The 16,890-nt window shown below is 32.1% G+C and overlaps 3 protein-coding genes across 3 annotated transcripts in view; 2 read left to right on the plus strand and 1 right to left on the minus strand.

The window, feature by feature from the left end:
* The window catches only part of LOC130448376 (trypsin-1-like), a 32,021-nt gene extending 21,353 nt beyond the window's left edge, over nt 1-10,668 (plus strand). Inside the window, exons 5-7 of the mRNA XM_056785736.1 lie at nt 6,639-6,792; nt 7,319-7,445; nt 10,428-10,668. Of these exons, the coding sequence (XP_056641714.1) occupies nt 6,639-6,792; nt 7,319-7,445; nt 10,428-10,619 (473 nt within the window). The 3' untranslated portion in view covers nt 10,620-10,668. The remainder of the gene's footprint in view (nt 1-6,638; nt 6,793-7,318; nt 7,446-10,427) is intronic.
* The window catches only part of LOC130448378 (pyrimidodiazepine synthase-like), a 445,274-nt gene that overhangs the window by 257,411 nt on the left and 170,973 nt on the right, over nt 1-16,890 (plus strand). The window lies entirely within an intron of this gene.
* The window catches only part of LOC130448371 (scavenger receptor class B member 1-like), a 68,252-nt gene continuing 63,883 nt past the window's right edge, over nt 12,522-16,890 (minus strand). Inside the window, exon 6 of the mRNA XM_056785731.1 lies at nt 12,522-15,993. Within this exon, the coding sequence (XP_056641709.1) occupies nt 15,022-15,993 (972 nt within the window). The 3' untranslated portion in view covers nt 12,522-15,021. The remainder of the gene's footprint in view (nt 15,994-16,890) is intronic.

Raw genomic sequence — 16,890 nt, forward strand, 5'->3', positions numbered from 1 at the left:
ACCTAGAAAGTACAGCTCTGTGAGGTAATCCTATGGAGGTATTTCTAAGGTTTGTAAGTGAATTGCTCATAGATCTGACATAAACTTTTCTATAATTAAATAGGTTACATACTACATTGCTAATTCTTTTTGATATTCCAATATTGACCAACTTATTTCGTTTGTAATATTAAGTTAACACAATCATACGCTCCTTTAGTATCGACAAATGCTACTCTCAAGTAATGATAATAAACCGCGGCCTTTATTATTAGGAAATATTAAAACAGAAGGCAAACCTTTTATAAATTCCTGACCAGCAATAGTATTTTTCTCTTTCAAACAGTATTTTGAAGAATTATTGGAGAATTATAAGGAATAACTGAGTGAAAATGAATCGGAGGAAGGAATTCATGTGAGATCTAACTATAACTAAAAAAGAAAGTGCAGGAGGTAATAATATTCCAAAAGACATTTTAATATATGAATGCCAACAATTAACTGAGAGAATCTACCAAAACCTTTCATAATATTGTAAAAATGGGAACAATTTGAAAAAGTTGGGTTCAGATCCTCTGTTTCATGTTAAACTGAAGTTTAAACTACCCCCAAACCACCGGTAATGATTAAATCAAAATTTCTCAGTAAACGTGAAATGTGAAAAAACGTCTGTAGTTTAAGCCGACGTTTGAGGTTCAAATTTCACTTATAAAACTAGGCGTAAGTCAAGAAGATCCATTATCCATAACCCTCTCCAACTTATTTCAATGAATCATACCAAGAGAAAGTAGTATGACAATCCAAAGTTTAATTTATAGAAATTAAACAACATTGTCTAACATATATGGAAGACATAGTACTCATGACAAAAAAAAAAAACAATAAGAAAACTAAGAAAACTAAAAATAGATCAAATCGAGTATTTGGAAATAACTTTATCAAAAAAAGGAGGCGAAGGAAATAGAATACAAAAAAAAAATAGCAAAATCCAGTAAAGCAGATGAAATGATATCAAAAATGGTATAATAACTATTTTGCAAAAAATTTAAATACGCCGAACCATTTAAGTTACCCTCAATGGGAACCAATTATTTTGTCGCCTATTATTCCAACCCATACATTCAGTTTTTCGGGATATTGAGTGTAGGATCCACGCATCCAACGAGGATTGTTACGTGAGCAGTATCTTCAATCATGCCGATTTACGTTTCTATTAATACAAAAAGTGGCCTTAAAAAATTTGGATCGTTTTGATTGTAACATTTTTCCCTAATTATGTCTGCAAACTCACTCTGTAAAATTGAAGCACAGAAAACTAGAGGGACATATAAGTAGAATAACAGAAGATGGATGGGTAAAACCAGTACTAAAAGGTAGAGAAAATAGGGAAAAAAGAAAACCAAGAAAAAAAAAGAAAAAGTAAAAGATTTCTGAATATAATGAAACTTTTGTGCCATTTTTTTTAAACAAAATCAATCGATAAATTTCTCCTATTATTAGAGTAAGATTTGCATTGGAGAATATATTAATTAGAAATATGAAATATACTTGGAAATGTTCTATATCTGATAACGATCCTTCACTCAACTATGTTCATTTGTAATGATTTCAAACCTTCTACAATGTAACCGATATAAGTTTAGAATTATCGGTTTCTCTTTTTGGATACTGTTATATCATTATTCCATACTCGAAGAACAGATATTCAATATACCCGTCCAGGGTATCGATAGTAAGGGTTTGTTTGCCCACATTTCGAATCATTTTCGAATAACTTTCACCTAATTGATCGACTGCTGGTATAATTATAACTAAAAAAACTCAACGAGATTTGAAAAACGTCTATTTATAAATATGATAGATGGGTTCATATTCGTAATGAAGCAATAACAATATACATTCTAGAAATAAAATTAAATGGTAATATTATGATCATGTTTGCAGAAACTTCAGTGCTATATGTAGGTAAAAATATACTTTTCAAGAATTTTATACAGTGCAAATTAAAAGTTCAGGATGCGAGATGAATTTAGTAAATAAAAATCTTCATTTTGTATTTCATACACTTCGAGGTGTGGATTGAGATTCTGTACTCATTGTAGCACGTTATAACCTTAAAGAAACCTAACATTTTTAAAAGTCCATTTAGCAATTACCCCAAAAAGACTCATGTTAATGAATTCTAACTTCTTATATTATGAATGATTTCTTTATCTACTTCCCTTTTTATTATTTTCTCAATTGTTTTGGAGCTGAGTTTATCTGCTTCTACTTCAGCAAGTCTGATATTTTATTTTTTTCCAATCCAATTTGTCCCAAAACCGATTGAAGAGTAGCTGTCTTCTTTCTTCTTAGATCATTGACGAAAAGTTTCCTATCTCTATCTGGAGATGTCAGAACTATATTGCGAGTATCTCAATCAAATTTCAGTCATTTTGGAAAATTTTTAGACAATCCTCGTCCAAGAATTTTCAAAGTAACTTGGATATGATATTCACTATTAGAAATAACTAGTGTACCGAGTAGGCAACTAAGAACAGTCGATTTTAGGAAAAAAAATATAACAAGAGTGGCCCCGAGAAATAGGATGAATTTTAGAATTTCGTGTTCACCACCAGACTGCATATTTGGAGATACAATTTTTTTCAAAATTTACCTAATTGCGTGGCACTTTAGATATGCTAGCCTTGGAAAAATTAACAACTATTTAAGTAAGTCGTAACGTCCCAGATGCTCAAAATCTCGTTCATCATTTTCTATACATGAAATCAGTCGCTGACGGGTGGATAAGACCTTCAAGTTCTGTCATTGAAATACTTATTTTCGCTTGTCGTATTCTTTAAATCATATGATGTCTTGCTCTTGCGTCAACGGGTCTGTTCAGATTTCCTTGGAAGGCTAAATGCTTTGAAAGGGGCCCAAATTGAGTCGATGGAAGCGGTAAAGCAAAAAATAGCAGAGCTCCTAATGGCCTCACAAGAAGACATCTAACACTGCTTCGATCAATGGAAAAAACGTATGTAAAGGTGTGTGGCGTAACTAGTTTAGTTATTTAATAGCCAGACCTCGTATACCATAGCTACCTTATTTAATTGATCCCCTACCAAGGACATAATAGTCAGTAGCCTATAATACTACAATTCGTGATTGTATTTAACAACAAATATGTAGGTTTTTATTTATATTTTATGCTTTGATTCCCTAGCAGACAATTATAACATTCAATTCAACTCACGTTATCAGCCTACTAGAAGTTTTAAAAAAATTCTCTCTATTACGCATATCTCGGGGCAGAAAAAAGATATCGACATTTGGTTTGCGCTATTTTGATATTAAGTTTACTTCTGGAAAACCTACTTAAGTTTCAATGCTTCTATTTACATTTGTTAAAGGAAACAAAAACAATGCCCTCTAGCATTCACCTTGTTAAAAAAATTGCTTAGAATTCATATATTTTGTATCGCCGGACAGAAGCCTCTTGAAATAACATCAAGTTTATAAAAATCGGTGAACTGGAATTACAGATATTTATTTATGAAAAGATTCCCACCTCTTTTTGAAGAGATGGACTAAAATTTGTGCATTGAAAAATAAGCAAAATTGTTTTAAGAATTCGATTATCGTATATATGGATAACTTAATTGAATAAATTTTCAAAAATACTGCTTTTCTGTAATAATTTTAGTTTACCTTAAACTGTAATACGAGAATGGTCCCAGAACTAACAGACGAGATTTAGAGGTTGCTTAAAAAATTCCACTTGTACGTGAGAAAGCTGTGTACAAGATGTTGTTGCGTTTGCTCAAAATGGAACAAAAACAGCGTCTCGAAAATGTCGAGTCGAGTTTTTGATAACCATGGATGAAACGTGGGTCCATCATTTCACATAAAAAACAATGGACTGAAAAGGGAGAACCGGTTCTGAAGAAGACAGACCGTTAAATCCGTAGGCAAGGTCATGGCGAAAGTTTACTGGGATGCGCGTGGGATAATTTTCATTGACTATCTTGAAAAAGAGAAAACTATCAACGACAAGGATTATGCGAACTTATTGCAATGTTTTAGCAAAAAACAAGTAAAAACAGCTGCATTTGGTTCAGAAGAAAGTGTTGTTTCATCAAGACAATGCACCAGCTCACACATTCGATATTCGAGTTTGAATTTCTACTTCATGCACCGGATTCTCCAGTTTCAGTCCCCTCGAATTATTTTCTGTTCCCCAACTTAAAAAAAGCTCGGTGGTCAAAGATTTTCCAATAATGAAGAGGTGATGTCGGGAGATAATAGTTATTTTGAGAAACTTGACGAATCTTATTATAAAAAGGGTGACGAACTTATTGAACATCGCTGGAAAAAGTGTAAGGAGCCATAAGGAGAATAAATGTGTTTTTTTTAATTTTTGTGCTTTCTTTGTTCATTCTGGAACTATCCTCGTATAATCCGCTCCTGATATATTGCCGACGACAGTTCTTAGTTGTCCATCCAATACACTAGTCATTTCTAATAGTGAACGTTAAATCTAAGTTAGTTTCAAAATTCTTAGACGAGGATAGTCTGAAAAGTTTACAAAATGGACTTTCTAATACATATGTTAACAGACAAATACGAAAAAACTGTTCTGATATTTCGGAAATTCCTCAAGTTTTGTTAGTTCTTTTTCTGGACTTTGCTGAAAAACTCCAGCTTCAGCTATTATCAAAGATAGATCATATACTAGTCGAGAACTTATTTTCTTACAAGATGAAACACTCCCACATCATTGACAAAATAATGGTTTTAATGATAAGTTTCCTGGACTCCGTGTACAACAAAGAAATGTGATTGATTGTCTTTCTTGATATTATATCTTTAGTAGGTACATTTTTTTTAAAAACAAAAAGAAAATCTTTTAAAAAAGTATCGCTCGACCCCCCATTTCTATTTGGCAAAAATTCTGGGTGCCACTCCTCTTCAGGAGAATAAGGTTTATTATTCGAATATAGATTTAACAAAGTTAACATTCCTCATTTCTTTGTCGTCAAAAACTTTCCCAGATATTCATACTTTCCCGTAATTCACCTTGTATATAGTTACAATAAACTCATTTTCAAGTGTGCGTGTAGAGTTAGATTATTTATATGATTTTTTTTGCTGTTTCATTATAATGATTCAAATGAAAGTTCATTTGATATCACGTTAACAATTTTGCTTTGTCTTTTTGTATCATTCAAGTTACTATTACATTTACTGCTCTCACCAGTGAAACCTGATATACACTTTCAACTAACATGAATCAAGAAGATGTATAAACAATGAAACTGCTCCCATTATAATACAAAGCAGAAGAGGATATATAATTGAAAAGTTAAAAGTTTCTAATTCTCTTCATTTGATTTTATTAAGAGCTACATTATGATCACTGAACGTTCAAAAATACTACAAAAATTAGTTGAAATTATCGTTTTTCTTTTATCCGAATAATCAATGAGGATTACATCTTCAGAATTCCAATGGATGTGTACTGCTTTTTCATTTTAATTTGATTCAACCTCTCTAATTTCTTCGAATAATACAGCCAACCATTAATTTTTTGACCTCTTCTTCGCCTTCTCTAAAGATCCTTTTTAAATATCTAGCTGCTGGTATTTTTCAACCATTTCACTCTTTGAGCTTTTCGTAAAAAACCACTCACAAATCACTCTACGGAAGAGAGAACTTCTAGGATAATAATTACATAATTTTCTCAGTTTTTTCATCTGTTTATTCAATTAATACTCGGAATTCTTTCTCGCCATTTCTTTCCAACAACTAAAACAGTTTGAAATGAATCGGTAAAAGTATTTTCTCAGTTTGCAGAATAACCTCATCAGAGAGTATGACATGAAAAATACGAGGATGATCCCCAGAAAGATTTTTCAACGTAATCTCCTTTTAACTTTTCCCAACGAAATTCAATGAGTTAGTTTCCATAACAAGAATAGTCATCTTCTCAATATAGCCATTAACTGCCATCATATCTCCATTGTTGGATAATCTTTAACCACTGAGTCATTTTTTTAAGTCTGGGAACAGAAAATAATCCGAGGTGGCCAAATTTAGCAAATAGGGTGCATGAGGTAGCAATTCAAAAGTCAATTCATTAATTTTAGCCATTGCAATAACGTAGGCGTGAGCTGTTGCACTGATTTGATGAAACAGTACTTTCTTTTCAGACAAATGCGTCGCATAATACTCGCCGTTGATAGATTTTTTTTTATTATTAAGATAGTCAATGGAAATTGTCAACGCGCATCGCAAAAACCCAACGCCATCACCTCGTCCGCAGATAAAACGGTTTTTCCCTTCTTTATAGCCAGTTTTCTCTTTTAGTCCATAGTTTTGTTTATTGTTTTGTTTGAGGTGTCAAGTGATGGACCACGTTTCATCCATGGTTATAAAACGGCGCAAAAATTAGGCTCTATTTCCATGAAACAATCAAACATCTCCACATCGCTGTGTTTGTTCCATTTTGAGCAAACGCATAAAAGTATTCGTCAAGTTAGTAAAGCAGCTCCATCCACATTACCGAATTAGATTCTCTTGTCGATTAAATTGCTTTTGTGTCATTTACTAAATTTCTCTCATCACCCTGTAATTAAAGAATTATAATATCCTTTAATTTTGTATACGTTTTTTCTCAGCTCTTATGAAATTGTCTCGACCGGTGAAATTTACACAAGAAAGCCGAGTTCGAGCTGTATGTTTACCAACTACCAGGCTTCATCACAATCAAACCGACTTGTGTTATGCTACAGGTTGGGGTAGAGCCGCAGAAGATGGTTTATTATCCATCAGGTAAGAAACTGTGATTATTATCCAAAGAAAAATCTATCAGTTAACGGCGAATTCTCGCGACGCCTTTCATCTGTTTTTTATAAATGGCGGATGCGCCTTTGATGTTTCCTTTCCGAACATTTTATTATAAAACACTGTTTATTTACAGTGTTTCTTTCAAATAATTTCTAGGAAAGTCTATTTATTTATTCGTTGTGTTTTTTTATTCAAGAGCTTCGTAGTGTATTCAGGTATATAAATATATAAATGATTTCTGAAAAGTGATATTTATAAGTAAATTCATTAAGTGTATTGTGTAAATAAATTAGGAACGTAAAAGACAGTTTTTATTAATTCACCCCATTAATGGGAATGTAAATAAAAACGAAGAACGTTATAATATTTTTTTCCGAAATATTAAGCTATCAGTTTTTAGTATTATTAGCTATAGAGTAATGGGAAAATCAAACAATTAAGTCATTTGTACATGTGTAATTTGGATAAAAGTTTCGCAGTTCTTAAGTCGAATTTCATTTTCAAATTCTAGATTACTTGAGTCGAGAGTTCCAGTACATGATAATGCTGTTTGCAGAAAAAAATATGGACATGCTGTACATATCAAATCTGGCCATTTGTGTGCAGGGCATTTGGACGGATCCAGTGGAACATGCGTGGTAAAGACATAAATAATTGATTACATTTCGGGATTCCTTATATCTAAAAATGATCTCTGAATATTGAAAATATATTGACCCAAAAACATATAATTTGGATCAAAACACTGTTTTTGTCGAACGAACTTTGTGATGATTTTGTTTTGATGTACCTTACCCATTAAAAAAAAAATATTTTGTTTTTGTTTGATTAATTTAATTTGGGCGAATGTATAACGATTGCATTTAACTAAATTACATTTTTCACATTTCAAATATGCTATGACAGTGTTCCAAGCCCCGGATAGTTTTGTGATGTGTATGGAGAATTAATTTTCACATCTCAACGTTGAAAATTCACGCCATTAATTGACTTTAAACTATTTTTTTTCCTGTGCACCACCAAGTTAAATCCTGGGTTCCACATATATGTTGTAAAACGTGTGTGAGACTTCTATTAGGTTGGGCTAAACCCTAATCTAGACATTTGCCTTTTGGTATATCAATTATTTGGACGGGACCAAAGGCCATATGAGTGAATGTTATTTTTGTTTGATTCAAACAAAAGACGTCACAACTAAGTCCAAACACATTGTCCAGTACCCAAACTTGTCATCGGCCATCAGACCTAGTGCCGAACTGCCTGTGCTAAACCTCCAAATCAAGCAGAAAAGCAGAATATGTTCCAAGTCACTGGCGATTGTTTATTGATCCCTCAAAAATTTGCTTGAAGACAGTGTTGCTATACAACGGAAACAAATGTCTTTCCGTGCCCATGATTCTGATAAGAAGCAGACGAGAGCATTAAGTTCCTTTTTGTAAAAATTAAATACAGTGTGTTTGGAAAATTTGTGGAGATTTCAAGGTCATTGCTCTTTTGCTTGAGCTATATCTTGGTTAAACATGCTGTTTCATTTGCGAATAGGACAGCTGATGCAGAGTCACTACACTAAGAAAATTATAGCCCAAATGTGGATCACTTACTACAGAATATTTATTGATCCACAAATACTGGAACTAATGAAGGCTGCAAACAAAAGAAAGTTGAATGTTATGGAAATGTTTTGAGAATGTTGCCCAAAATTTCCTAGGAAACCATAAAAAAGAAAATTACGAAGACTTAAGCTTTGGGATGTGATATCAATATTTTCTCAAAATAAAAGCTCTATCAAGGAAAAAATTTCAAGAATTCTAACAGATAACTGTTGGAGACTTAAGAGGGACCTATCAGAACTCAAACATTCACGAAAATCGTAGCTATTTATTGCATATTTTTATACTTTTAATAAAAATATATGTCTTGATGTCACAAATAAACCTAGGTGTCAAATTTTTTCCATTGAAATATTATTGTTTGGTGGCCTTAGTAAATTCAAAATTAGGTATAAATTTCCTGTGACAAAAAAAAATGGTTCACCAGTGAAATTATTAGCTTTATCAGCATCTATTGATATTATTTATTTAAACACAAATATCACGCCAAAAGTTGTTTATTTCTCAATGATGTAGTGATTTCTAAAAAAATTCTCATTCGATTTTTTCAATTCATCCTTCTCCTTAAAATTCATGAGACTAACATAATTTTAGTGTGGAAACTTTTTATATAAAATTGACATCATCATTGGAGTCCTTGATGAGATTTGACCTTCCAACCATATAATTGTAGTTAACTATAATTAGTTAGTTGTAATTAACTTAATTGAAGATATTATTAAATCATGACAAAAATGCAAAAATGCACATTTCCAAGTCAAATTTGAGCCCGCAACCATTTGCAAGGTGATGACTTAACCACGCGACAAATGATATCACCGATATCATTATAATAATACAAAATTACCCATATAGGTAATACTAAAGATAGAGAAAGCGAGGTATGGGGCTTGTACAAGTGGGTCCGAACTTCTGGTAGAGAAAGAAAGAACATCGGTATACCACTCTCTATCTCTCTCTACTCTATTCTGATTGGATATCTTTGACTTCGAAGTTTCGAGAGATGGAAACGGCAAAGGAGGAGATTAACAAGTTTTAATCTGAACGGCGAGTAGCGAGAGATAGAGAATGGTAAACCGATGTTCTTGCTCTCTCTTTATCTCTGTTTAATATTTAGTCTTCAAATCGAACTATCTGTTAATATGCAATGTACTGCACTTTTTGAAATGCCTATTATGTCTGCTAGTTCGTGCACTTTCAGTCGACGATCATCCAGTACAGCTTTGTGGATTTTTTTCAAGATTTCTGGAGACGTCACCTCATTTGGTCAACCAATGCGATGGTGGTCGTAAGGCCTCGTTTAAACTCTGTTACCCAATATTTTACTGTTGGAGCAGTCTCACCTAGAGTAAAATCTAGTTCAGCTTTTATATTGGTTGGGCTAAGGCTGTTCAAATGGAAGTATTGTATCATATAACGATCACCAATTTTTCCATGTTTGCAAATTCACTGAAAACGTCTTCAAACGTATGGATTGGGGTATTTTTCAAGCATCAACTGCCATCTCTAGGTCAGACCTACAGCTTCTGGGGCCATCCTCGTATACGTTAGATAATAAACAAACAGTTTTATGTATTGAAATGCAAAAGAAAATGTAAATACAGAAGGATAAATGTTAATTAAATTGAGTGTTATTGTAAAACATTGTTCTATTCGTATAAATTAATTATGTATTACTTTTAAACTAACAAAATGATAGTCGATTTTGTAATTAACAAATAAAAAAAATTCGTCATTCTATAAAAATGTTATGGTATCTAGAAACTCTTAATTTATGATTCAAACAAACAAATTGTCAATAAGAGAATAAATCCCTGAACCCATTGGTTTTGAATAAGATTCTAATACTATACTACTAGGAAATGAATACTGTTTTAATAAATAAAACCTCCTCTCTATTAATATCTTCAGTAATATCTGCCACAACTTTCCAATATTTAGTTTGATTTTCCAAATTTCCTCCACTTTTAATCGAGAAGAATTATGTTGACATCTTTGTGACTGTTTTAGGGTGACTCTGGAGGTCCTTTACAATGTGCATTGCAAGATGGAAGATGGATATTGGCGGGGATTACTTCCTTTGGATCTGGTTGTGCCAAACCTGGTTTTCCTGATGTATATACAAGATTATCGCATTATTTACCATGGATAAAATCCAAAACAAAGACTTTAAAAAGAAAAAGCAAAGACCAAAACACGTGAATGTATATTTGTAATATTTATAATACCTATAGTAATATTTCAATAAAAAAGCACGAAAGATTTTTTGTTTGAGTATTTGAAAATTTAAGAATCTATTTGGAATTGCAGCTACTCAAATAGCAATTCTTTGGTCCTGTATTTTGTCACTATTCAACTACTACTTCTAGACTCTGCATATCTTGTACAATCTGCTCTAATTTTGGGTTTTCCTCATAATCTTCTCTCGATCAGTCTCCAATCTGTAATTTTTCTTATCCCTGTCGTTTTTCCTTTCTTCTAATGTATCTGTACCATCGTGATGTTTTTGCTTTAATTGTGTTTACTATATCTTCATTTTCTAATGTAATTTTTTGTTAGTCTCATAGTTTCTTCGCCTTTTGTCACTTCTGGTTTCATCGCAGTCTTCTAAACTCTTATTTTGTACTTATTATTTACCGTTTATTCTGCATGAATTATTTTTCTTGTCTCATTATTTTTGTCAATTAATTACTGATTCTGTTTTTTTAACTTCCGTCTTTTTTTCAATTTCCATATATTTCTTCTGATGTGATGTGATGACCATACTCTTGTAGGATTGTACACAAAAATTTAGGCGTTCCATACATAAAACTCACTCCGTATAGTTAATATTGAATTTGTATTTTCACAAACTGTTTGCTGGTAGCAAGTTATAAGAAGAAAATACTAGCACATTCAAAAATAAAACGTAATAAGATTAATTCTTATTTCTCAGCGTTTATTTTACTATTAATAATATTATTGTAAATAACTTTTTAATGAATATTAGTTAGTTCGTTTGTGATATTAATTGTATTCATTCAATAACATAAAAATAATTTTCGTAAACGGAAAATAATAATTAGCATGAATTTTTTACAAATTATGAAACCATCATTCAAGAATAATTATATTTTTATTTAGATTAACTAGAAATAAACTTGCCCTAAACCATAAACTATATTAATTAGTAATCGTATTAAAAAAAATTAGTGGTTTGTTAATGTATATAGTTTAGTTTCATTTATTTGTTCTGCCATCTCGTGATCGATAGAGAAACGTCGAAACATGGGAATGTAGAAATCGAACAAATCAATGTTTTTCGATTATTTTAAGCAGTTAACTTCCCTCAAATGAATTAATCGTAGTATTGCGAATTCACAATAGATGGATGGGTGACTGCAACATAAAGTTGGTATTGAAGATACAGAGTGATGTTCGGGAGCAGAACATGCCTAATTTTTCATATATTCCACTTCAGGATTCTCAATTATACCAGTGCAGTCTCTGAAAATTTGCCTGTTCGATAAGCAAATTAACAATGATAGATTGGTTTCCACTTCGGTATGATTAAGGTCGCTTGACATAACGCAAGACAACGTGCAATGCAATGCAAGACGCAATGCAATGCAAGACGCAATGCAATACAATGCAAGCTGCAATTATAGATAGAAAGGAGTTTCTGATCTGCTGATATTACGTCTCTTGCCAAGGATTTCTTAGATATTTTATGTTTTATTTTTCTTAGGAGTTTATCACCCCTAGGTGCTTTTTTCTACCCATCAAACTCCAGAAGCAAAGCAAACTAACCCCAAAATGGCAACCATTATGCAATGGAAAGAGACTTGCGTAATGTTAAGTGGCGTGCAATTTTTGTCTTTGCAATATTTTTATCTTCCAAGAAATTGCATGCAATTCCTTGCACGTTGTTTTGCTTCATGACAAGCAGCCTTTACTGGCAGTTTCTTCCATCGTTATAAGTTGAAATTATTTGATGCTGATTGGACTAAAGGATTCGGGAGTCTATATTTAACTCGTACTTTTTCCAGCTCTGGATTCTTCGGTGTGTAGTGGAAAGAGGAAACCAGTAAAAACAAGGATAAATATTAATTAAAACAATTCCTTTCTTCAACATTTATTATTTATATTATTATAAATTTTTGAAAATAGTATGTATACAAAATCGGTAATAAATATAATTTTCAAAATTTAGAATTAACATTCTATACAAAATATATGGTGCCTTGTTTTCTAAGATTATCTATATATAATAATAGTTTTCTTTAATTTTTTAATTATTAGACCTTTTGATATATTAATGCATCTAAATGTTCTGGATTTTAGGTCACATCTGCTTTAAAATTAGTTTTTTTATATAATTTTTAAAAGAAAGATAAATTTTGACGTTTTGACATTTCTTTAAGTCTTTATCAAAATATATATTTTGAAAAGTCGAAACTTCAAAATATATCTTTTAAAAATTATCAAAAAAAAACTAATTTTAAAACATATCTGACCTAAAATCAAGAACATTTAGATGCATTTATATAATAATAGTTATATACAATATGTCTCAGAAACTTTTTTATTCTAGAAAAGAAAATTATTTTTATGAAAATTTGCTTTGTAATATACAATATATTACGAATCACTGAGTGAAATGTAGTATAGATAAAACACCTGTTGAGCCTGCACACGTTATATTCAGTACTATCAAACTTATCACTAGTTATTTACAAAATGATATTTCTAATATATGTCGAAGAATTGAAAATGGCAAGAAATTTTTTAGACCACTAATAAGTTAAATCAGTCTCAATTACGTCATGGACGTTAGCTCGGTAACTCTTAATAATCGCGTCAATACATATTTTTCCTCAGATATCTTCATAGAAAATACCGATTATATCATTTTTGTAGTTTGTAGAATATCATTTATGCATTCCCGTCCCCTAATTAGAAAAATATTGGTATAAAGCGATATTTACCGCGATCCGGCACCTGGTAGTGAAAAAATTAGTCGGGTTGTGTCAAAAATTATGAAAACAGTGAACAACTTGAAATAAATTTCATATTGTAGTCAAACTTTCTCAAATACTTCAAGTTTGGTTTAGTTTACTATTCATAAAACCTGCTTTTGTGCTAAAATTTATGATGGCGTTCAAAAGGAGACGTTCTAAAACGTCTGTTTAGGCTAAAAGATATTTCCAAGTGAACACCCACATCTAAAAAACATGCCGCAGGATAGATTTCAGGATTTCGACTGGTTGATATGGAATAATTCAAAAAATAACTCTGTAGCAACAACGACTTCCACATGGAAATTAGAAATCTTCTGAAACATTGTATGAATTTGTTGAAATCTTTTTAAACTGTTGTGAAAAATTTCAGATTAGAATTAATATTATTAAATGAACACACTGTTTATACCACCAACACTCACAATTACACTGTTTGACACGCATTTTGATAACCAAGTTGTCGTCTTCAGAGACTGAAGGTAAACAGTTTAGCAGTGTGTTCAGTATGAATATCACCAACAGTTTCAGAAATTCCTACTTAACATCACTAAGTCCTAATTTCAAATTACTGTTTGTAGCTAGTAAAGAATCGGTACATGAAATAATGAACGCCAATAGACATAAAGTTTGTGATATGGCCACAGAAATGAATATGCAGATAGTTAACACCAACCTTAAATACAAAGCGGAGGATAAGGCCACGTGGATGTTCCCCAAATTTCGATTCAGACGAATTTCTGGTGTTAACTAAAATGAGATTTATCGCAAGATCAAAATCAGAGTTAATGAAGAAAAAATGAAACATGGAAATACTGAAAGATAATCCACAGGAACTGATTATTAAAATTTTAAATATAGCTACAATACATGTAAAAAGGGACGAAAACCTTTACGGCGTGAAGAATACAAGGTTGAACTTACTCATCGCCTAGCAAAGCTATGGACCACAGAATAAGTAGTCCAAGTTTGCGTCGACATCTTAGCCAAAACGTTTGCGAAATACTCAGGTAGTAGATGCGGTTCTTTACAAAAGAAAACGTACAATTTTTTTAATGACCAAGGAAACTAAAGCGGAAATTACTGTACTGAATGCCCCTTAAGTCAAGAAGAAAATGTGTTATAATATTTTTGTGTTACTAAATATGTAAGTAAGGGATTTTTCATTATGTATAACAAAAATGCATTTTTTATGTTCTGGTTTTTCATACTCGTAAAATTGTTGTTTCTGAGTACTTCTGAAGACTGCCTTATTGAGTATACATTGACGTGATTATAAATATCAAGAGAAGAATTATATCAAACAAAATATGAATTGGCCATTACCTACAATAACCCAAAAGCTTCCCCAGTTCTCTCTACCCTATCTCAACGATACAAATTACTGTTCTTCATATAACTTCCCGTTCTTGTTTCTTGTTCGCGTTTTTATCATCATAATAAAATAAATCTGAGTAGGAACTCTTTTTATCTAATTCATAAAAAGGAATATATTTATATTACTACCTCAAAAAATAAGATCCGGAAAGTTGTGGACAGAATTTGGAAGCAACCTTGATATCTATAAAAATCTATGAGTCCTATTGAAAAACCAAAAGAACAATTTCCTATTTACGAATCTTTATCTCTTTATCTTTGAAATACTTGGCAGGTAAATGAATAACAGGTACGGGCGAATACTCAGAAGCAATACTTAGAGACCTAGGGATGGTAGTTTTAGTGAAAAACAACGTTAGCAACGCCGCACCCGATATAAAAGCTAAACCAAGTATACCTAATAAATATATTAATACTTTTTGACCTATCGGTAATATATCTGTCACTAGTGTTATGAGGAAGCTTACGGTAGATGGTAAACTCGTACAACTGAGTTCTATCCATAAGATAGGAACGTTAAGGCCGTTAAAAGGTCTCGTTTTTGAATTGAATCTGGTTTGTTTAATCCCTAGGTTCACTTGTATTTTTAAAGCAGATTCATCTAGAGGTATACCCAAATAAGGGTGCATTTTAGCTATGCTGTTATGCTTCTCTTCTTTTGGTTCTAAACCATTGACACTATCAACAATTTCCCGTGGGGAATTCAAAAAATGCGGTTGTGATAATGTAATCGGTATATCGTAATAACAAGGCGCTATAGTTTGCAAGCCTTTTCCTGGACATTCTCCTCCATGACAAAAGCATTCATTTTCTTTATTTTCTTCCGGCGAAGCGAACATATTGGAAGCCATTTTGTAATTGTAAGATTTGAATCCTTGTTTAGTGTAACCTTCCTCGAAGTATTCCAAAGTTATAGGACGACAAAATGCTTTTCTGAATAAGTTGATATTTGTTTTCTTCATAGGATGAGGATAGAATGTTCCGTCGTAAACACCTTCTACTAATTGACATTTCTTAGTAGTTTTTATAGCTTCGTCGCTACCGTCGTATCCCCATTCCGGTAGTCCTTCCAGACCATTCCATTTTACTATATGGAAAAATGCTTTGCGTTCTTCTTCTGACAAAAGGTTACTGTAACGAGATTCTATTTTTTCGGGATTGACAGCGACTACTACTTCATTAGCATTATCTCGACTCAGCAACTGCAACAAACAATAGAATTAATAATAACGATGCGCTAACCCAATTAAAAATAAAAATATTAATTGTATTAAAGCAAACAAACCAAACGATCTGTATAAATATTTGGGATTTCGTTGGCTGAAATTACTGTTACGAACAATTTCGCAAAATGGTTTCCACGGCCTGCCCTGTCCAGCTACTATGGAATTTGAATATGAAAATTCGGTGAATTCGCGCGGCGTCTTCCACATTTTTTATAAATGGCGAAAGCGCGTTTCCTTTTAGAATTTTGTATTATAGCGGGCGGTTTATTTACAATATTTCTTCCAAATAATTTCTAGGACATTCTATTTATTTCTTTTGGGTCTTTTTGTTCTAGAGTTTTGTATAATTCTATTTTTGGTATATAAATAAGTACATGTAGAGCATGTATAGCAGTTTAGTTAGTTTTAGAAAGAATTTATTAAGATGTAGGGTGAAATAGAAAAAATTTTTTATTTTTTCGAGGAATATGATTTCAGTACTCTACATAAGTTGCCTTGGATGTCATTAAAGGATTTCTATAGCCTTTGGCCTCAAAATACATTCAAGTTTTGACTATATAGTCTCGAAGATCAAATTTTTACTTGAATTAGTATATACTTTTTTAAGATCTTGATCAATAGTATTTCAAAAGAAAGGCCTCTAAGATTCTATAAGCAAACACTCATTTAGTTCGTTATATGATCAGTACGAAGACACTACGACAAGTACTGAACTTCGTGGCCTGATGGCGCGAACAACATTAAATCAATATCATCTCGACCATTCTCGGAAGCGACTACTGTCGAAATTTCAGAAGCACGGACATTTAGTTTTGTTTCTACAGCATGTGGAAATGAGTGTGTCCGTTGTTTTTGAAAGGTAAATCGAGAAGC

This window comes from Diorhabda sublineata, chromosome 8 (assembly GCF_026230105.1).
Source record: "Diorhabda sublineata isolate icDioSubl1.1 chromosome 8, icDioSubl1.1, whole genome shotgun sequence".
Taxonomy (NCBI): domain Eukaryota; kingdom Metazoa; phylum Arthropoda; class Insecta; order Coleoptera; family Chrysomelidae; genus Diorhabda; species Diorhabda sublineata.